The sequence below is a fragment of the Erinaceus europaeus genome, chromosome X, assembly GCF_950295315.1.
Source record: "Erinaceus europaeus chromosome X, mEriEur2.1, whole genome shotgun sequence".
Classification (NCBI taxonomy): domain Eukaryota; kingdom Metazoa; phylum Chordata; class Mammalia; order Eulipotyphla; family Erinaceidae; genus Erinaceus; species Erinaceus europaeus.
In genome coordinates, this window is record NC_080185.1 from 57,721,827 (window position 1) to 57,745,539 (window position 23,713).

General features: G+C 38.7%; 1 protein-coding gene across 1 annotated transcript in view; it reads right to left on the minus strand.

The window, feature by feature from the left end:
* The window catches only part of TBC1D8B (TBC1 domain family member 8B), an 81,540-nt gene extending 57,827 nt beyond the window's left edge, over positions 1–23,713 (minus strand). The window contains exons 1-5 of the mRNA XM_007530616.3: positions 23,406–23,713; positions 5,545–5,655; positions 3,162–3,280; positions 1,345–1,570; positions 443–683 (exon numbers count right to left, since the gene is read on the minus strand). Of these exons, the coding sequence (XP_007530678.1) occupies positions 443–683; positions 1,345–1,570; positions 3,162–3,280; positions 5,545–5,655; positions 23,406–23,535 (827 nt within the window). The 5' untranslated portion in view covers positions 23,536–23,713. The remainder of the gene's footprint in view (positions 1–442; positions 684–1,344; positions 1,571–3,161; positions 3,281–5,544; positions 5,656–23,405) is intronic.

The following is a 23,713-nucleotide window of genomic DNA, read 5'->3' on the forward strand; positions in this document are numbered from 1 at the left end:
GGTGCTGTGGACTGAACCTGGGGCCTCAGGCATGCAAATTCTGTGCTCTGCCTGGTTTTTAACTGCTGATTTTCTCAAGCTACAGATTTCAACACTAATGAATGCTACAGTTCTTGAGTCAAATAATATTTAGAAAGATATATTAAGGGCCAGGTAAAAGTTAACCTGGTAGAGTGTGCTTTAGCATGCCTGAGGTTCTGGGTTTAAGCTCCTACACTACATGGGGGCACCAGAGACAGCACCAAGAGAATTCCATGAATGGTACCTCTCTCTTTCTCCTCCACTGTCTCTTGCCTCTCCTCTACTCTCTTACCAAAATTAAGAACAAAACATTTGACCCAGAGAGATCACTCAGTCATGCCATCACATGTGCAAGGGCTTGGGTTCATTCCTTAGGTACTGCAGAAAAGAAAATAAAGATGCATAGTAAAGTTTTGAATACCTTTTGGTAATTTGTAGAGGGTCATCAAGGATGGGATCATTATCGAATGTTTCCTTATCAAAAAGCCTCTTTATAGCATAACTTGCCAGCTGTTCCATGAGAAGGTATGTTTGGTTAATATGCAAGAACATTGAAAAGTAGTGATTCTCCCCTTGAGAACAGACATGAATACTCTCAGTCAGTATGACATTGGAAGTCTTTTCAAGCTTTGAGATTGCATCCCAGGAGATAATGAGTTTTACTGCAAATAAGTTATAAAGAGTTATACGATTAAATTTCTCAATGTGGATTTATGTTTCTAAATCAGGTCTTTCAGAACAATAAGGAAATAACTTGGAAAATGTGAGCAGCCAAGATACTTTAGAAATTAAAATTCGTCAAAAATTGAAGCATAATAACTGGCAAGTCAGGAACAGATTACTTTTTTAAGAATTTGTAAAAAAATCTTTTGAGTTTTATAAATAAATTTAAATAATTCTTCTGAGTTGATATTTAAATTTGTTACTTTACACAATGACATCACAACTGATGTAAGAACTACATAAGTTATGGGTCCTTAGGTATTGTGGGTTCTACATTTGCACTGTACCACTAGGCAGGGACTCAATCACAAGCCAAAGCAAATATATTGTTTAGGAACAAGTGAAGGAAAGTAGATTGTCCTTATTATCTACCATTCATTCATTTCTCATAATACCCAAGGGATTCTATACATACTTCTAATGCTTCCTAAATTAAGCAACCAGCCTCAAAAGGATCCTTCCTCTAGATGAAGCCAATTTTTTAATGCACAGCTTAATTTTGATATCAATCCCATGACTTTATTTACAACCTAGACTACAACAAAAGGGATAGGTAAGTCAGGAAGTTGAAAATCATGGTAATTAAAAGAAACCACTTACTTTCTGATCCCAATAAAAAAGAATAGAAGCTTAGAAAGTTGGTGCTAAGATAGAGCCAGCCCTGACAAGGAACCCGCCCTTTCCAATAACTGCAAGAGTAATAGGTGACTAGCTTCTCTTGCTCTGGTAAACCGAAACACTTTTCAAATTTCAAAAGGGCTTCTCGAAATTTCTCAGGATCATCTTCTTTTGCAAAAGACTGCTTTCCTTCTTCAGCAATTAATCCCTAAATGAGACAAAATAATTTTTGAAAATTGATTACCTATTGATTACCATTACCTATTCACAGAGATGTATTTATTTTTATTTTTTAATTATCTTTATTTATTTAGTGGATACAGTTGGCCAGAAGTCAAGAGGGAAAGGGGTGATAGAGAGGGAGAGAGAAAGAGAGACACCTGCAGCCCTGCTTCATCACTTGTGAAGCTTTCCCCCTGCAGGTGGGAACTGAGAGGGGCTTGAACCCGGGCCCTTGCACATCGTAACACGTGCGCTCAACCAGGTGCGCCACCACCCGACCCTCACAGAGGTGTATTTAATATATGTAAACAGTTCATTGAGGGGGCTGGGAGATGCCCACCAGGTAGAGTGCATGCTTTGTCATGCACAAGGATCTAGGTTCTAGCCCTCAGTCACCACTTGGGAGCACCATGCAAAGGGGAAGCTTCATAAGCAGTGAAGCAGAGCTGTGGTGTCTCTCCTCCTTCTACCCCCTTTCATCTTTCCATTTTACTCTCAATTAAAAAAAAAAAACACTGTCAGGAGTTGTGACATCATGCAGACAGGAAGCCCTGCTGGAAAGGAGAAAAGCAGCCCAAACAGGTAGACATTAAATTAAAATAAACAGTTGAGAGGTTGGCAAATAGCTCACTTGGATAATGTGCTGCTTTGCTATGTATGTGACCTAGGTTCAAGCCCAGCCCCCAGTGCACTGGGGGAAGCTGTGGCCTCTCTCTCTCTCTCTCTCTCTCTGCCTCTTTCTCTATCTGGAAAAAAGTTATACTAGAATGTTAAAGCCCTGGTGATGATAATAAATAAATAAATAAATAATAATAATCTGGCTGGTGAAATAGCTCACATGGATACATGGACAGTGTACTGCTTTGCCATGTGTGCGACCCAGGTTCAAGCACAGCTCTTACAACAATGAAGGATGCTTTGGTATAGCATTCTTTTTCATTCTCTATCTCTCTTTAAAAATTTTAAAAATAACAGTTCATTCATTATAATTGTATATGACAACGTAGGTATAGAGAATACATTTCTTAAGATAAAGGTGAGAAGATTTTCAGCTTAGTACTCAAGAGGTTTTCCTTAATTTATCCTTTCTTAAATAAAAAATAAATTGAAAAAAAGAGGTTTTCTTTTCTTTAATATTTTATTTTGGGGGCAAGATCAGAGTACTGTTCAGCTCTCACTTGTGGTGGTACTGAGGACTAAATGTGAGACCTCAGAGCCTCAGGCACGAGCGTCTTTTGCGTAATCATCCAGCTGTCTCCCAAGCCCCTCAAGACTTTTTTTCTAATGCCTCACAAGGAACTACCACAAATATAAGTATGACTGTATTCTCTTGATTGAGTGAACAGTTCATTCAAACTCTAAACTGAAGAAAAACTATAAGGAAAATATCCCTGAGTACTTACAAAGTTAATAAAAACAAACTACTGAGTTCATAACTTCCTTTAGTACTGGTTCTAACATTCATGTTTTATTTCTGGCAAGCCTGAAAAATGCCAGTAGAACAATGACCTTTGTTCCTCAGATAAGAGGGTAAAATGTTTAAGTACGCCATCTACAAATATATTCATGCTACTTACTCTTATCTTTCCTTGTACAAAATTTGTAATATCTTCATTTGAATCAAACACAGATAATGTCTTCATGATATTTTGTTCCAACCATTCCCAGTGCTTGGTTATTTCTTCTCTGTTGGATCCTGATTAAGTACAAAAGACACAAAGGGAAATTCCAGAATAAGCCTGCTGGACAATTACAAACTTCATTTATTTCTTTCAGTTTATTTACGTTTAATTGGGGGAATTAATGGTTTACAGTAAATGCAGTTTTTGATACATGTGTAAAATTTCTCAATTTTTTGAAAAACACTCTCAACCCCAGCCTCACAGAGCAGGACCTGAAAGCGCCACCTCCAGGCCCAGAATCTTTTACTTTCGTGCTTTTATTCGTATTTGGATTTGTTTTGTTTTTTGTTTACAGTGCAGTCCTCAAACATGTGATTTTACCTCTGTCTAGATTTTTGTTCAGACAGAGATAAGTGAGAGACAGAAAGGAGAAGAGACACCACAGCACCAGAGCTCCCTCCAGTAGCATCACTTCCCATGTGGTACCAAGGCTCAGACTTGGACAGCGAGCATGGTCAAGCACACACCTCGCCCAATGAGCTATCTCTCTGATTGCAAAACTAATTTAAAAAGTAATGAAATATTTGCTCACTCTTAAAAAATGATAGTCATAAAGGATAAAGGCAATGTATTTATTCTCTATCTCTACATGTGGGCATGGACATTGTTTTTCACTATAAGCAGAAAGGATATTGAATGAAAACTTTAGGAAAGTAAATACAACTCATGAGAAAAAGTAAATACCCGAAAACAGGAGAGTTCTGCATATGGTTTCTTCAAAGTATTTTATAATTTCTAGTCTAACTTCTAAATATTTGATCTTCGTGGGGTTAACTTGTTTTATATGATGCAATGTTTCAGCCCAGTTTTCCAAAAGGCTTTTGTTGGAGAGGCTCTCCTTTATCCATCTGGCTAAGGGAGTTATGGTGCATATACATAATGGAGTACTATGCAACTATTCAAAGTGATGAGGTCATCTCCTTTTCAATAGTGTGGTCAGAACTCAGAGGCATCATGTTAACTGTGACAAGACAGAAAGAGAAAAGACCAATACCAAATGACCTCACTTATAAGTGGAACTTAAGGAGAAAAAATTGGGGGAGTCGGGCGGTAGCACAGCAGGTTAAGCACACATGGCACAAAGCATAAGGACCTGAGTAAGGATCCCGGTTCAAGCCCCCAGCTCCCCACCTGCAGGGGAGTCGCTTCACAAGTGGTGAAGCAGGTCTGCAGGTGTGTGTCTTTCTCTCCCCCTCTGTCTTCCCCTCCTCTCTCCATTTCTCTCTGTCCTATCCAACAACGACATCAGTAACAACAATAATAACTACAACAATAAAACAACAAGGGCAACAAAAGGAAATAAGTAAATATTTTTAAAAAGAAGAAAAAATTGGGAAAACATAAAGGGAAACTTGGACTGGGTGTGGCATATTGCAAAGGACTTCAGGAAGGAAGGAAAGCGATAGGATGAAGGGATATTAGGATCCTGGTATGTCTCCTTGATGTCATTCAAGGGGAGATGAGAGGCTGTGCCTACGTGTTTAAAGACTATGCTATAAACAATTAACCATCCAATAAACAAATCTGAAAACAGGATGCCAATAATCAGTGCTTACAATAACCAGTGTTTTTTTAATAATATGTAGAGTACCAAACCAGAAGATACATATACATAATTTAATCCTTTGTCTTCAAGTAATAGTACTGTGTGAATGAAAAATCATGTGCATAACAGCCCTATAATGCTATATAAATGTGAATTATAACTGTGGTAATAACTTACCTCAGAGGGTATAAAGTCTTTGCTCAGGATCATCTCATTCACCACATGGCTTTGTTAATTTATGAATATCTTATGAAAGAGGTTTGAAACCCAATAGCAAGGTTTAATCCATATGACCCGCTGAGCCAGTGTTATATGACTTAGGGTCAGATTAATTATTAACAGCCGCTTTAGGATTCCTTGGCTTAAAGAACATTTCAATACCTAGTCATATCCTTCTATAAGCTTTAAGATGGTACACAATGCTATTTGAAAATTTCAAAACTGAAGAGGATAATAGTCTTTATTTTGTCTCTGCAGGGGCTTCACCACCACAAGCTGATGTTTTCAGAGAGAGAGAGAGAAGGGATAGAAGGAACGGTGCCACAGCATCAACTTTGTCTAGTACAATAGGTGCCAGGCTCAAACCAGTGTTGAGTGCACAACAAAGCAGGTGCACTATTCAGGTGAGCTTTCTTGCCAACACCTAAAATGTAGAGTATAAACAAATGTATTCATTTATTTAGCATTCCCCTTTATTTGAAATTGCATATTTGTTTTAAAAATCATACTCACCACAGGCAATTGACAAGTAAACTTGTGAATCCGGTGTCTGGTGTAGGATGCGAAATGGAGCGACTTTAGCAGTGGAGTCTAAGACTGAATCAAGAGTGCCCACTAGAAGCCCTGTTGCAATAATGAGATAGTTGAATAAGAGTGTTAAAAGATAGGAAATTAGCACTCCTTCATATGACAAACAGCTAATGGGTTTTTAAAAATAAAGAACTACATGTTTGATTCCATCATTCTGACCATAGATATAGATATGTATATATATATATATATATATATATGTGTGTATATATATATATATATATATATATATAGAGAGAGAGAGAGAGAGAGAGAGAGAGGGAGAGAGGTGGGGGAGAGGGAGAGAGAGAGAGACTACAGCACTAGAGCCTTCTCTATTACCACTGCACCTCCTACGTAGTGACAGGGCTCAAATCTGGTCCACCCACATGGCAAAACATGTACCCTTCCTGCTGAGCTAGATATCCCCCTTTTTAGATCAATATTTCTCTTTAGATATTTTTTTCTTTAATAATAAATACAGTAAGGATGAAGAGATTAGAGTAGTGCAGTGGCTAATGCTTGAAAATTTTCTTTCAATATAAGAAAGAATTCAGGTTCAACTGGCCTAAATCTCATAATATTTTTCTAGTAGTTACATACCCTTCAGAAGATCATATAGAGAGAGCAAGTAAGATTGTGGAGTCTAATGCCAGAAACCACCTGGGTTTGAATTCTGGCATAGTCACTTATTGTGGCAACTTGAGAAAGTTAATTTACTTTTATGTTATCCTTACTTGCACTTTAATAAAGCAGGGGGCCGGGTGGTGGTGCACCTGGTTAAGCACGTGTTATAGTGCGCAAGGACCCAGGTTCAAGCCCCCGGTTCCCACCTGCAGGGGAGAAGCTTCATGAGCGGTGAAGCAGTGTTTCAGGTGTCTCTCTACCTCTCTCCCCCTCTATTACCTCCTTCCCTCTCAATTTCTGGCTGTCTCTATCTAATAAATAAATAAAGATAATAAAAAATTAAGAAATAAATAATAAAATAAAGCAGAATTTACCACAAAGGTTCGCTATAAAGATGAAGAAAACAATCATTACACATAAAACACCAAGAGCAATGTTAACATATAATAAAAGATTGAGTCTTTGCTAACACTGCCATTATACAAGAAGCTCTTCAATATTTAAATAAGACAAGAGTAGTGCTTAATTTAAATGTTTTCATAAAGGGGCTTTCTTTTTAACAGTTTGACAATTTCTTAATTCCTCAATTTGGAATTCAGGCCTTTGATCACCTAGTTCCAGCTGAATTAGCTAATTGTATTTCCTATTCCTCCCTACAACAAAAGTGTGCTGTTTTCTTCGTCAAGCAACATGAAAAGTCCAGACGCATATTGTGAAAGAGGAAGTAATAGGCAAAAGAGGATGGGAATGAAGAGGAAAGACAGGGTATAATTACATTTCAATGATGAAGAAATTGCTGGAGGGTTTTGGGATAAAAAAAAAAAACTGTCACTTTCCGTGTGAAGAAGGAGCTGAGAAATTGGAGATTTGGCTAAGAGATGGAAGATAATAGAGGATGATAATGGAAAAGCAAGGAGCTAGACCAGGAGGGCCTCTATTGGTAGAGAACACACCTTTCATGCATGAAGTCCTGGGTTTCAGCCCTAGCGCTACATGAGAAAGTACCAAAAGACAGAAATGGGCAGAACTCCATGAATGGCAGAGCAGTGCTTTCATTCTCAGTGAAGAAAAAAAAAAAAAAAAAACAGAAAATACAAAAATGGGGCCCTGGGGCAGCTCAGTGAAAACAGCACATGCCTTCCATGTGTGAAGTCTTGGGTTCCATCCCTAGCATATCATTAAAAATGTGAGGGCTACTACTCTCTGAAGGAAGACTGAGCTATCCTACTCTGCCACTTGAGGAAGACTGGTCTTGAAATGAGTGCAATCTAGAACGTTCCCAGCTCTGACCATTAACTGCGAGCTCAGGCTGATGGATTCGGAGGTTAAACAGGTTCCTGTGCTAAATATGAATAGACATGGAACCTGGATCAGATTGATGGAGTAAACAATTAATTTAACTCATAGATTTTTTTTAGGATTGGGAGCTACTCTCTGTCATAATTCAACTTTGTAGCCCTATTCTCAACTCTGACACCATCTTCCAAGACGATATTTTTGTCCAAATCCATGTTAGCTATCAGATTCAAGCAAAAACTATGAAAGTCACAGGTCCCTAGGAATATACCTAAAATAGATTTCTTCACTTTTTTCCACCTTAAGATCCCTATTTTCATCTGCTCTATTGTTGTGACACAGCCCTAGAATAGGACTTTGAAACTTGATTAGCATATGGTTGAGGCTGAATGTGAGAACATATGGCTGATGATGGGCTGACATCAGGACTGGACTTAAGGACATGCAGGGCTGAAGTCATGCTCTTGGTTCCTGCACTCCCAATCTTCCTGCTCCCTGTTTCCTGTGTGCTTGGGACGCTGGCCATGGCTGCTCCTCCCGGGACATGTATATGTGTAGCTGAAATCTACACATTTACGGATTTATGGATTCACGGACCAGCCTAGTCTTACCTCTGCTGATAATTGCCTGTCTTGCTGTACCTAAAATATACCATTCCGTACTGCTGTACCACCATGTAATAAATGTTTGATTGTTTTAAACCCATGCCAGCCTGCACCCCCATCGTGAAGTTTTTACTTTTTTAATTACAATACTCTGTTCCTAATTTTTGGTTCTTGATGAAAGAAGACAATTTGGTGTGATATGCTGGCATCTATCTTTTTTTTAATATATGTTTATATTTATTTATTCCCTTTTGTTGCCCTTGTTATTTTATTGTTGTAGTTCTTATTGTTATTGATACTATTGTATTCTTATTGTTGTTGTTGTTGTTGGATAGGACAGAGAGAAGTGGAGAGAGGAGGGGAAGACAGAGAGGGGAAGAGAAAGAAAGACAACTGCAGACCTGCTTCACCGCCTGTGAAGTGACTCCCCTTACAGGTGGGGATCCGGGGGCTCGAACCAGGATCTTTACGCTGGTCCTTGTGCTTTGCGCCACCTGCACTTAACCCACTGCGCTACCGCCCAACTCCCTACTAGCATCTATCATAGAGAGATTTGAAACTATAGATATGACAAGTCTTTTAAAAATATTTATTTTCTTCCTATTCTTGGGAGGGGGTGGGATACAGAGTTCTGGTGGTGGGAATTGTGTGGAGTTGTACCCTTCTTATCCTATGGTTTTTGTCAGTTTCCTTTTTATAAATAAAAATTTTAAAATAAAAATATATTTATATATTTATTTTAAATTGAGAGAGATACAGAGAGAAAGATACTTAGAAGAGCCCTGCTCAGCTCTGGTTTATAATGGGGCTGGGGACTGAATGTGAGATGTCAGAGTCTCAGGTATGAATGGCTTCTGTATAGTCATCATGCTCTCTCCCCACCCTACAACAGTCTGTTAAATCATCATCCCCCATAAAGTGTTTTACAGAAAAGTGGGAAGTTTTACACATATTATCAACAATTGTATTTATGGTAAACCATTAATCCCCCCAATAAAAATATTAAGGAAAAACAGAATCAAGTATGGGAATATATATATATATATATATATAGACAATGATAAAACTGTCAAAATAAAGGACCTCTAATGCCAAATAAAAACATGTATTTTTAAAGAGTACTGTTTTAGTTGCTAGATTTGGCAACCTTTATATTTAAATTCCAAAACAGGTTTATGAAAAGAAATATTTTTATATTTGAGATGAAAATCATTTGTTTCACCTCTGCTACATTTTAAATAAATCTAGCTCAAATCTTATTTTCTTATCTATACACATTAGAAAAAGTAGTATCGAAAGAATGAAGAAAAGGACAGAGTAAAAAAAAAAAAAAGGCTCAGCTGAATGATAAAATGGGTAAGTAAGGAGACATATTGGGAGCAAAGTTACAAACACCCATTCCTGGGTATCAACCATTCTATAAAAGGGAATTTTGAGACTTGGGCACAAAGTGGTCAAAATCACTGGCAAAAGGTCATTTCTGCAACAGAAATGTTTGGAAGATTTTTAAGTGCCTTAATATGTAGAAAGGAAATTGTTCCATTTCTGCAAGTGTAGTAAATTCAGCAGTTTGCATAAAAATAATTTGCAAGCTAGTGCTTGAATACATTTTCCAGACACCTGGGAAATGCTTCTAAGTCATTAAGTTATAATCACCATTAAGTTGCAAGTCATTCAGGAATTAATATGTGCCAATGTCTAGCTTCTGAAAGTACAAGAAAGCAAGCAGAAAACTTGTGGGCTGCCTTTCCATATTCATAAAAAAAGGTTTATTATCTAACAGTCTGAACACATAAAGTCATGAACCAATCTACATATGGGAAGTCCTAAATCACTACTAAATTGAAAATGGGATAGATACTGCCAGTAGCATGATAGAACAGGAGTTTTAAAAATATATCAAAAACTTTGAGGCATCCTTTGAATGTCTAAAACTAAGTATAAGTGGGTCAGGCAGTAGCGCAGCGGGTTAAGCGCACATGACGCAAATCGCAAGGACTGGAATAGGATCCTGGTTCGAGCCCCCGGCTCCCCACCTGCAGGGGGGGGGTCACTTCACCAGCGGTGATGCAGGTCTACAGGTGTGTCTTTCTCTCACCCTTTCTGTCTCTCCTCCTCCCTTGATTTCTCTCTGTCCTATGCAACAACAACAACACCATCAATGGCAACAATAACAACAACAAGGGCAACCAAGTGGGGAAAATGGCCTTCAGGAGCAGTCAATTCTTAGTGCAGGCGTCAAGCCCCAGCAATAATGCTGGAGGCAAAATAAATAAATAAATAAATAAATACAACTAAGTATAAAAGGTACGCAATTAGTAGACCTAATAAAGATCTATGAGGTGTTAATATTAATTGCCATACAAATAATTTTAACAACACCTTTCATTTTATCGAGGTGGTTAATGGCTATCTGCACAACACTCTCACTCACAGCCTTGGTGTTTTTACACCATCATGTACCAGGAACTTAAGGTTTTCTTCCCTCACTCTCTCACCTTTCCCAGAATCATTTTCTTTCTTTTTTTTTTTTAATTTATTTATAAAAAGGAAACACTGACAAAACCATAGGATAAGAGGGGTATAACTCCACATAATTCCCACCACCAGAACTCCATATCCTATCCCCTCCCCTGATAGCTTTCCTATTCTTTAACACTCTGGGAGTATGGACTCAAGGTCATTGTGGGATGCAAAAGGTTGAAGGTCTGGCTTCTGTAATTGCTTCCCCGCTGGACATGGGCGTTGACAGGTCGATCCATACTCCCAGCCTGCCTCTCTCTTTCCCCAGTGGGGTGGGGTTCTGGGGAAGTGGAGCTCCAGGGCACATTGGTGGGGTCGTCTGTCCAGGGAAGGAAGTCTGGTTGGCATCATGCTAGCATCTGGAATCTGGTGGCTGAAAAGAGAGTTAACATATAAAGCCAAACAAGTTACTGACTAATCATGAACCTAAAGGCTGGAGTAGTGCAGATGAAGAGTTGGGGAGGGGGGTTTTCTCCATTCTGTAGATAGCTAGTAGGCATATTTTAGTTATCAGAATCATTTTCTTTGATGCACTACCCCATGCTCAGTCAATGTTTCACTTTGTATTCTCCCTCCCAGTCGCTATTTATTAAGTCCTACCTATAATTGAGATCAGTCAACATTTGTCCTCTTTTTTGGCTTATCTCACTTAACACAATGTATTCAAGTTCCATCCAAGAAGATGCAAAGGGGATGACTTCATCTTTTTTTTTTTTAATTGCCACCAGGGTTATTGCTGTGGGTTGGGACCTATACAAAAAATGTATTGCTCCTCCTCCTGGCCATTTCCCCCCTTTTTTCTCTTTATTTTGATAGGACTGAGAGGGGGAGGTGTTGATAGAGAGGGAGAGAGACAGAGAGACACCTGCAGTTCTTGCTTCACTGCTTGTGAAACTCCCCCCTCCCCCACAGGTGGGGATCTGGGGCTTGAATCCAGGTCCTTGAGCACGGTAACATGTACATTAAACCAGGTGTGCTGCTATCCAGCCCCTGACTGCATCATTTTTTCAAAGCTGAGTAGCATTCCATTGTGCATATACCATAATATTTTTAGCCACTCAACTATCATTGGAGATCTGGTTTGCATCCAAATTTTGGCTATTACAAATTGTGCTGCTATGAGCATAGGTTCACACTCATCTCTTCTACTAACAGTTCTCACACTTCCAAAAAGATGTCATGGGCTCTCCAAGAGGTTGTAGATCTAGTCGAAGAAGAGCTAAGGTCAATACTATAAAAATTTCGTCAGTCTTTTTTTCTTTATCCCTCCCAAAATAAGTTAGGCAACTCCAAATAGAATTTTCATTTTACCCAGAAATATTTCAGTACCATTTAGCTTTGGAAGGTTCTCATGCAGCCATTGCTGAGAGCACTGACGTAGGATATTAACTGTCACTTTTAATTTCTAGACACCTGCAAAAGTGGATTAACCTTTATTATCTTTTTTGTTTTGTTTTGTTTCAGAAAAATGGTAATCATGAACGAGCAGAATCAAGGACTGAGTTTTGAAGGACAAGTCATTATGAAACAGCCATCTCTTGAAGATAGTACTCATTATCAATGTGTTAGTTTAGTACACTTGAGTTTGACAAGTGGCTCTCTGCATTTGAACTAGATTGAGGACACTGTGTAATGTAATACTACTCTAGCTACCAAAGTCCTTTACTTAAATGAAGTTCTTAATTACAGACAAGATATATTTCCATTCTAAATAAAATGTCTGATTACAATTTTTGGGCACAGAAATGACTTACTGTAGATTCTGTGTCTTGTCACAGGTTGCCATATCTACAATGTCAAAGTATACCTTTTTTGCTGAATTTTTTATAATCTCATCTTCATTAAATGATAATTAATTAACTAGTTAGTAAACTCCCAACACATTTTGTAGAAAATACATTCACATAAGAGAATTAGTGTTCTCAGAAGAGGCTGTGGGCTTTCCTGGTTTGATAGCTTTTGTTACCAAGCTCTAAGCCCTTAAAACAGAATTGGTGCATGATTAGTCAACAATTTGTTTGGCTCTATATGTTACCTCTTTTTCAGACAGCATGATGCCAATGAGACTTCCCTGGGCAGACGACCCCACCAATATGTCCTGGAGCCCCGCTTCCCCAGAGCCCCACCCTGCTAGGGAAAGAGAGAGGCAGGCTGTGAGTATGGATCGACCTGCCAATGCCCATATTCAGCGGGGAAGCAATTACAGAAGCCAGACCTTCCACCTTTTGCATCCCACAATGACCTTGGGTCCATACTCCCAGAGGGTTAAATAATAGGAAAGCTATCAAGGGAGGGGATTGGATAGGGAGTTTTGCTGGTGGGAATTGTGTGGAGTTGTACCCCTCTTATCCTATGTTTTTTGTCAGTGTTTCCTTTTTATAAATAAAAATAAAAAAACAGAACTGTGAATGCTTATTTTAGAATAATCCAATAGTTACAGGTGGCATTTTGAAAGCTGCCAACTTTACACTATGTGCTTTGGAATACAGTTTAAAAAAAATCACTGTTTTTTGTCCCATTTTCCCTCTATCTACATCCATCTAAAGACATATAATTGAAAACTGGATATAGGTTAAGTACGCAGTTCCTGAGCTAACTGAAATCTTTGTTTATTAAAGAACTTAGAATTCTTAAGAGAAGTAACTGATACCACAAATGGCAGATCACAATATCATGTGGGGAAAAAAGAATATATAAATTACCAATCAAACCCAACTATATTTCAAAAGATTGAAACAGGGAAATATGAAATGTGTTACCATCATTATTTATAGCACTTTCTTATGCACCAATATGCAAAGAGTAGCCCTCAAAAAATTAAAAGAAGCAGTAACACTTGAGTCCCTAGGTGCAAAGAACAAGAGTGACAGCAAATGAATAATTTCATACACAGTGTAATTTCTTCAAAAGAAAACTCTTTAGAAGAATTATTATTTCAGTTATTTCAAAGCAAGAAGACAATGTAATGATAAAAATCAGTAAGTGGGGAGTCGGGCTGTAGCGCAGTGGGTTAAGCGCAGGTGGCGAAAAGCACAAGGACCGGCATAAGGATCCCGGTTCGAGCCCGGGCTCCCCACCTGCAGGGGAGTCACTTCACAGGCGGTGAAGCAGGTCTGCAGGTGTCTGTCTTTCTCTCCTCCTCTCTGTCTTCCCCTCCTCTCTCCATTTCTCTCTGTCCTATCCAACAATGACGACAACAACAATAATAATAACTACAACAATAAAACAACAAGGGCAACAAAAGGGAATAAATAAAATAAAAATTTAAAAAAAAGTTTAAAAAAAATCAGTAAGTGTTGATTACTTCTTGTATTACAACATCACCTATTTCTACAGTTATGAGTCACTTAATGACAGGGGTTAAGTTCTCTGTGAAATGTGTCCTTAGGTGATTCTGTTGTCACAGAGATAAATGTCACTGAGAGAAATTATACTAAACTGGATGTAGTCTAGGCTACATACCAAGGATATATATTGGGACCACAATTCTAAATGCGGTCTACTGGTGAACTAAGCATGTTAAGTAACCAATGACTGTACTGGAGTAATAGGGAAGCAATTCAATAACTAGGTTGGAGTGAAAAGAGCATCAGAGACCAAAAAAAAATTTAATCTTTATAATTCTCTAACTCAAATTTCTCTCTTCTATAAAGTACATTTCTGTTCAACAACCTTTTTTATTTATTTTCCCTTTTGTTGCCCTTGTTTTTTATTGTTGTTGTAGCTACTATTGTTGTTGTTATTGATGTCATAGTTGTTGTTGTTGTATAGGACAGAGAGAAATAGAGAGAGGAGGGGAAGACAGAGAGGGGGAGAGAAAGACACCTGCAGGCCTCTTTCACCTCTAGTGAGGTGAACCCCCTGCAGATGGGGAGATGGAGGTTCGCACTGGGATCCTTACTCCAGTCCTTGTGTTTTGTGCCAAGTGCACTTAACCCCCTGCGCTCCCGCCGGACTCCCTCAACAACCTTTTTATAGTTGTTAAGGGCTCTAAATTTAATCTTATACTTCCTTAATATTTGCAATTTTATTATTTTAACATCTCACTTATTAGTGATTTAATAATGGTTTACATAATTAAAAGATTACAGAGGACTATTTCCACACTACACCAACCTCCAAAGTTGAATGGCCTCTTCCTACCCAACAATAACCATCATAGTTCTCACAAAGTCTTAAGAGTTGAGTCTTGGGGGTCAGGCGGTAGGACAGCGTTTAAGAGCACATGGGCAAAGCTCAAGGACCGCGTAAGGATCCCAGTTCGAGCCCCCGGCTCCCCACCTGCGGGGGGGGGGGGGGGTGTCTCTTCACGGGTGGTGAAGCAGGTCTGCAGGTGTCTTTCTTTCCCTGTCTTCCCCGCCTCTCTCCATGTCTCTTTGTCCTATCCAACAACAACGGCAATGATAACAATAATAATAACGACAACAAGACAGACAACAAAAATGGGGGGAAAGGCCTCCAGGAGCAGTGGGTTCATAGTGCAGGCACAGAGCTCCAGCAATAGCCCTGGAGGCAAAAAAAAAAGCTGAGTCTCATATTTTTAATGACAAGTAAGTAATTTTGGCCTACTTGCTGTATCTATAAACAACTGCCATCTTTCGATTTTGCTATTTTGTATTCCTCAAAATGTCCTCACAAATTTCTCTACCAAATCACACCCTAGATATTGCCAGTGCTCATAGACGACTGATTTATTTAACAGCATTCCAAACAGGTTTTCGACAAGATGTTCCACATGTCACATTGGGACTCTGCTACCAGTTTACCATTTATTGTTATTAATCATCTTCCAGGAAGCTCTGGAAGATGATTTTATCAGATGTCACGTAACAGGACATCTGATAAAATTCAAGACCAGAAATGGCCTTGAAAAACTGCCTTGCAGATTTCAAATAACCCTCAAAGTCATCAAATTGCATACATTAATGAAATCAGGTTGATTATTATTATTGACCACCACAATAATTATATATTTGTTTGCTTATGTGTCATCTATCTATCCTAACAGATCAGTAGCTTTGTGAGGATAGGAATTATTTCTGCTTTTTTTTAAATTTTAAACCAGAGCACTGCTCAGCTCTGGTTTATGATGGTGGGGGGTGGGGGGATTGAACCTGGGACTTTGGAGCCTCAGGCATGAGAGTCTCTTTGCATAACCATTATGCTAACAACTCTCTGCCCTTTCTGCTTTGTTCAACACTATATGCCAAACAACCAGGACAGTAGTCAACAATAACTCATTTCTGCTTTATTTCACAGAAAAAAAAAATCCTAGAAAGAATTATCTATATTCACTCCGACCCCAAACTCATCTAGTTTATATGCTATAATCCCTCTAGCCAACTGAGAAAATTAAAGAAACCTTAGAGGGGCCAGGTGGTGCTACACTTGGTTGAGCACGTTACAGTGCACAAGGAGGCAGGAATGAACTCCCACAGCCCGTCCTAACCAGAAGGGGGAAAGCTTTGCAAGTGGTGAAGCAGTGTTGGATATGTCTCTTTGTTTCTCTTTATCTCTTATCACCCCCTTCCCGCTTGATTTCTGGCTGTCTCTATCCCACAAGTAAATAAAGATAATAATAAAAAAGAAACCAATATCAGCTTTATGTAAACGATCAATCCTTTCCCATTCTATCACTATAATATTTATTGTTTTTCTTAATATCTATTATCACTAGTATGCATATAAGACATTGTGTATAAGCCTTTCTCAATTTGAAAATGAGCCCCATGAGATTAGTTTTTAGTATGTTCACTTCTGTTACCTCCAGCATCTAAAAGAGTGCTCGGTTTTTAGAATTCATTTGGTAAACATTAAACAAATACATTCTGAAACATCATATTTATGGTTTACCTTTTATGCTTATAGAGAAACAAAAGGTAAAAAGGGGGCAAATTTTCTAATAAAAAGCAGTCAATATAAAATTCATGTCATATCTGTGAATCAAAGTAGTAAACAGACATTGCAGTGTTTATTATTATTATTATTGAATTTTAGCTTATCATTGGTCCTTCTACAACTTTCACAAGAACTGATCAACTAAACTGTTAATTCTTTTCAAGTATTATGCAATGAAAAAATGCTACTAAAGGAACTAAATTTTTATATATACTCTTCAATAACACCCAGCAAGACAACAAGCAATATTTATATCTATACAAGTACTTGTTTTAAGATTTTTAGTTTTGGGACAATCATAGATAAAAAGAAATGAAGGTGTCATACTCTTAGATCTCAAACTACATTATAAGGCCATCACAATCAAAACACCCTGGTAATGGAACAAAAATTGATACACAGTCCAGTGGGAACAGAACTGAAAGCCCAGAAATAAATCCCCACACCCATGGACATCTAATTTTTGATAAGGGAGGCCCAAAATATTAAATGGAGGAAGGAGGGTCTCTTCAAAAAAAATGTGGCTAGGGTGACTAGGTTGAAACGTACAGAAGAATGAAACTGAATCACTTTATCTCACCAGAAACAAAAGTCAACTCCAAATGGACCAAGGACCTGGATGTTAGATGAGAAACTATCAAATACTTAGAGGAAAATATTGACGGAACACTTTCCCATCTAAACCTCCAGAGCATCTTTGATGACACAAACCCAGCTGCAAGGAAGACTAAATCAAAAACAAATCAATGGGAATATATCAAATTGAAAAGCATCTGCACAGCAAAAGAAACCTTCACCCAAACGAAGAGACCCCTCACAGAATGGGAGAAGATCTTTACATGTCATACATCAGACAAGAGGCTAATAACCAAAATATTAAAGAGATCATCAAACATAGCAACAACAACAACAACAAAATGGCTCAATCCAAAATTGGAAAGAGGACATGAAAAGAATATTCACTACAGAAGAGATAGAAAAGTCCAACAGACATATGAAAAATTGCTCCAGGTCACTGATGTTGGAGAAATGCAAATAAAGATAAAAACGAGATGCTACCTCACTTCTGGGAGAATGTCATACATCAAAAAGGACAGCAGCAAAAAAAAACTGGAGAGGTTGTGGGGACAAAGGAACACTCCTGCACTGCTGGTGAGAATGTAAATTGGTCCAACCTCTGTGGAGAACAGTCTGGAGAATTATCACAAGGCTAGAAATGGACCTTCCATATGACCCAGTAATTCCTCTCCTAGAGATATATCCTAAGGACTCAATTACACCCATCCAAAAAGATATGTGTACACCTATGTTCATAACAGCGTAATAGTCAAAACCTGGAAGCAACCCAGGTACCCAATAACAGATCAATGGCTGCGCAGGTTGTTATATATATATATATATATATATATATATATATATATATATATATGCAATTGAATACTATGCCGCTATTAAGAATAATGAACCCACTTTCTCTGACCCATCTTGGATTGAGCTAGAAAGAATTAAGTTAAGTGAGATAAGTCAGAAAGAGAAAGACAAGTATGGGATGATCCCACTCATAAACAGAAGTTGAGAAGGAAGGACAGGGAAACACAAAGTAGAATTTGACTGCATTTGGAGTACTGCACCAAAATAAAAATCTCTGGGTGGAGGGTGAGGGTAGATTTTCAGCTTCACTATAGGGGGTGGGGGTAGGGACACAGACCTTTGGTGGTGGGGATGGTGTTAATATATGCTCCTATTAACTTATAGTCTTATAAATCACTGTCTAGTCAATATGAGAGTGGAAAAATAGATTGAACGTCTCAAATTTTGATGTACAGACCCCAGTTCTGAGTATATATTCCTACAAGCTAAGCACCTAAGGTTTCAAATTGGATTTTAATAGTGGGCTTAAATCATTAACACATTTCTAATAATGTGTTTTTCTTTGAAATATTAAATAATCTATAATCTTAGACCAGGGAGACCAGAAGCAACTGGTCATGTCACCATATAATATACAGCTATGTTTTATAAATAACATTAAATGACATGAATCATGGTGAGATCTTCTATAATACAGCAAATCCTAACCATGGGATTTTCTTTCTTTTCTTAAATTTTTATTTATAAAAAGGAAACACTAACAAAAACCGTAAGAAGGGTACAACTCCACACAATTCCTACCACCAGAACTCCATATCCCATCACCCTCCCTGATAGATTTCCTATTCTTTATCCCTCTGGTTTATATAAGGTTTTGGGACTTTGTTAGGAAGTGAGCCACCTGAAATTGAATTAGAGAATCCCATGAAAGGAAAGGTCTCACCCAAGTAAGGAGGCTGAAGGGTTGACATTCCATGCCTGACGTCTCTGGACACAGTCTGAAGTGAAGCACACTGTGGTAGTACTCATTGTGTTGATTAGGTTGGGATCAGCAGATGCAGTATCATTTGGTATGAATTAAGAGAAGCATGCAGGAAAGTGAGTCCAACCCTAGAGGTTCCAGGACTAGGGGAAATATAGGCTCTATAAAGGAAGCAGGAGGTTCCTGCGGCCTTAGGGCTTAAGAAGGCAATAGATAGTTATTGCTGTAATCAAATTATTTGGTAACTGGGTTAACTTTGAAAATCCCTTTGTTAGGATTTGCTGTATCATACACAACATCACTATAATTTATGTCATTTGACATTATTTGTATATAGCTGTGTCTTACAGAGTAATGCAACTGGCTGCTTCTGTTCTCAAAGATGGGATTTTCACAGTATACCACGTTCTCAAATAACTTGGTTATGATAACAGCTATCTATTGCCTTAAATTCTAAGACAGCAGGAACCTTTCCCATTCTCTATAAAACTCATTATTTCTGCCAGTCCTGGAACCTCTGTGGAGTGGCTTGTTTTCCTGCATACTTCATTCAGTCCATACCATTTGATACTGTATCTGCTGATCTCAACCAAATCAATGCAACCAGTGTCACCTTGACATGTTTCACTTTGGATTGTGTCCAGAGATGCTAGGTGTGGAATGTCAAACTTTCAAACCCATTACTCTGGTGAGACTTTTCCCAGCTCATAGGACTTAGTTCCATTCTGGGTGGTGCACTTCCTAACAAAGCCACAGAACCTAGATATATTATTGATCCACATTGAGGGCAAGGTTCTGTAGATCCCACAAGAGTCCATGATGCTGTTCCTGATGGCGATGACCAGAGACAGTGGAAAGAGGGATCTGTTAGAGGTCTAGGCACATCATGTCTATGTGGGAATTCCAAGATTCCCTGACTAGGACCCCAGATGATGGTGTGGCCTGATAGTGCCAAAATAGTCATCATTAAAATATATTGGTCTGTCCTTATCCAGTTTTTTAGTCCTTATTTTGTCTGACAAGGTTAACCTTGGAGTAACTGAGGTAAGTGTAATAGGAAGGAGGTGAGGAGGGTATCTAGGTCTAAGTACAAACTATTTGATTAAGTACTATGGTACTTAATAAAAAGTGTCTTTTTTAGGTATTTCTACTTGCTTACTGCACTTATTGAATCACTGCAAACTATTATGATCTTTTACTTTAAAGTATTTCCCCCTAATTTATGGATACATGTGCACATATGCTCATGGGCCCAGGTCTATATATAGTTATTGGCAATTACCATATGGGAAGAATAGAAAATCTTAAAGAAGGTACAATCATAAATGTTTCTAGGTAGTCACAATCTTTTCTTCATGAAATAAAATGTAAATTGTCTCTTTTACACAGGTGCCACATAACACTGGATTTTAGCAACAAAATGGACGAAGTCAAATTATTTTAACTGGCACACGTCAAACTCTTGGAGAGCTAATCAAACTATGGATTTGTGGTAAAGCAAAACAAAGCACTTGGCTTCACAACTTTTAAGAGTACATTAATTGTGCAATCATGAACATCAGCACACATTTTCAATGCACACTGGGGGGAAAAGTAAACCTCGATAAATGGCTTTGCTCCTTTCTTTGATGCATTTTAATCTACATGTACCATAATAACTGCAGTCGTGGTAATTTTAAACATCTCAACAATATCATAGGTAAATTTAGCAGAACTACAAAGTGGGCTCATGGCTATTCACAACACTTGTTGCCTTTGAAATCTTAATTTATTTCTTAAAACTTTCATTCTAGATAACAAGAGTAATTACAACAGAGAGAACTGGTGTGGGACCAGGCAGTGGTGCACCTGACTGAGAGCACAAGTTGCAATGCACAAGAATCCGGGTTCAAGCCCCTGGCCCCCACCTGCAGGGGAAAGCTTCACAGGGAGGAAGCTTCACATGGTGAAGCAGTACTGCAGGTGTCTCTCTTCCTCTCTAATGCTCTTCCCTCTTTGTTTATCTCTGTCTCTATCCAATAAGTAATTAATTAAATTAAAGAAAAAAACCTGGGTGGTCCAGGAGGCAGCACATTGATAAAGCTTCAGACTCTCAAGCATGATGTACTGAGTTTGATCCCTGGCAGCAAATGTGCCAGAGTTATGTCTGGTTCTTTCTCTCTCCTCCTATTTTTCTCATAAATAAATAAATATTAAAAAAAGAAAAAAGAAAAAAAGACCGGTGCAATTGTTTCAACTGGTGCATGCTTTAAGATAGTTTGTCAAATTAAATACAGAAAAAAAGGAATGTGTTGCAACAAGAAAAAATGTCATGTCATACTATATTACAGTGCCTTAATTCTCAAGAAGTTAATTAACCTATTTTTTTTTATTTACAGAAACATAGCTGTATAAAGTGGAATGCAATTTGATGGTAAATGTAAGCAGGAGTAACAACAAAAAATTTTGGTCAAGCAAAAGTATAAAGAATCAAAATATGCTGCAACACAGGTGTATAAGATATACTTTACATATATTCTGATCTGTTCTCAATGGATTTGCATAGGTTAAATCGCACCACTGCATAATTATGAACAGTAATCCTTAAACTACTTTTAAGGTTTTTCTTTAAAAAAAAAAAGGTTTTATTTAATTTGTGAGTGGGAGGTAGGTTAAGAGGGGAAGGGAAGGGTGAAGAGAAGGAGAGAGAGAGTGAGAGAGAAAGAGAGGGAGAAGGGAAAAGACAGAGAGCAAGAGAGTGAGAGAGCCAAGAGAGGCACTACTCTGGCATGTGCATGACAGGGACTGAATTCAGGGCCTTAAGCTTGTGAGTTCAACACTTTATCCACTGTGCCAGCTCCCAAGTCATGCTTCTCAATTTTTTTTTAATTTCTTTATTGGGGAATTAGTGTTTTACATTCGACAGTAAATACAATAGTTTGTACATGCATAACATTTCCCAGTTTTCCATATAACTCAGATTTTAAGCTGCAAAGTATTTGTAGCTAGTAAATGGAAAATCCATCTCCAAATAACACTGGTAAGTTTTAAAAATACAGAGATGACAGTCAAGTTTAAGGGGGCAATTTGTGTCGCTCCATTTGAAAGAAGGCCTTTTTAGAAGGTGGACAAATAAAACCTTGCAAGAATATATATTCTCTGCAGGATGAAGAGAATTCTTAGGTTCTACAGTGTAATATACAAAAAATAATAGTAGATGCTATTGACAATATTAACAACATCATTGATTAGGCACCCATTACCTTTCATTGCATTGTCTGCACTGTCTGCTCTAAAGCAGACAGCATTTACAAAAAGGAGAGGCAATGTCATTTTTTTCCCATGAATTGTTGCCCAACTCCTCAGTCATCTGGTTCTAATTATAATTTGACTGGTTTACTAGTTACTGGTTAGATTAAAATTTGCCTGTTTACCGGTTACTTCCCCAGAGCTTGACCAAGCCCTTCTCCTTATCCAACTCATGGGTGCTTAAAAGGGTCTAAATCTTAATTATCTTTGTACCTTAGTATGGCATATGGCACACAGTAGGGCTGGACGAAAATGCAGGTCTTTAGACTCTTCCTCCTGCCTCTAACATCACGCAGCCCAAATTAAACCACTTGAAGGCCACGATACCAACTAAGAAATCTTCACTGAAAGGCACTATGGTTTCCTCAGTGTCCAAAAGTTTGAATGTCCCTTCCCCAAGATGAGTGACGTCAAAGTAAAATTCTTTGGAGACTTCAAACATTTAACCAAAACAGGGGTTTTGATTTGTAAATCAAAGAAAAACGTCAGCGCGTTTAAACTGATTCACTTAAAAAAAAAAAAAATCAAGACTTTGAAAGAGCAAAGCCTAACATTCAAGAAAGCAAATAAATAAGACGCTGAGCTAGAGATTCCCTGGAGAGTGGAATCCAAGGACTGAAAACTTGGAGACAAAGTATAGATGATCATTTGGGAGAGATCACCTAATTCGGAGTGTCATCCCTCGCCCTGCCCTCTCTTCCCAACTCGTCCTCCATCTCTCATCTGAAGCCTCCTTTTCACCCCACCTACTCTTCTATCCTCACACACTAACATTCCTCGAAGTGGTCACTATCGATGGGGGGATTTTGCAAGAAAAGTTAAATCCACAAGCGCCTAGTTACCAGCTTGAGCGCGACCAGAACCAGCCAAGATCCAGATCCAATGTTCGCTAGTCATCAGCCCCCTCCCCCATAAGAAAAGACAGGACAAGTATTTTGTCTTAGAGAGAACTAACCCCTGGTTGGCCAAAGAATCTTCGTTTGCCTCAAGGGAAGGGGAAAAAAGAAAAAAGAAAAAAAAAACCGCATTCCTACCTTTCCCAGTCCCACCACAGGGGGGAGGGTGCATTCTCAGGTCTCCCTAAGGGCAATGGAAAGGTGGTGGCAGAAGAACCCCAATCCCTCCGCCCTAGGGGTTTGGGATCTGGCGAGAGGTGGCAACGGTTTGTCCCAGCGACCACAGTCCCAAGGTGGGTGGGTGTAGCCAGAGTTTACCTGTAATCCCCCCTCCGCCTTCCTCCCCGTAGCCCCGACGCCGCTGCAACACGAAGTAATCATTGGACCTTTCCATCATCCACAGCTTCAGCGCATTTTTCAGGAGCACTTCCTCCGGCTTCAACCACATCACGGAAAACTTTGTGCCGCCCGGGGCAGCGACCCAGATGTCCTCCTCACCTCACCTTTCACCTGTCTCTTTGCCTCTACTTCTTCTCTCACCGGATCTTCTGGCGGTAGCGGCTCAGGTTCAGGCTTTCCACACTTCCCCTCAACCCTCCCTCTCCCACGTAGGCAGCAAAATTGCC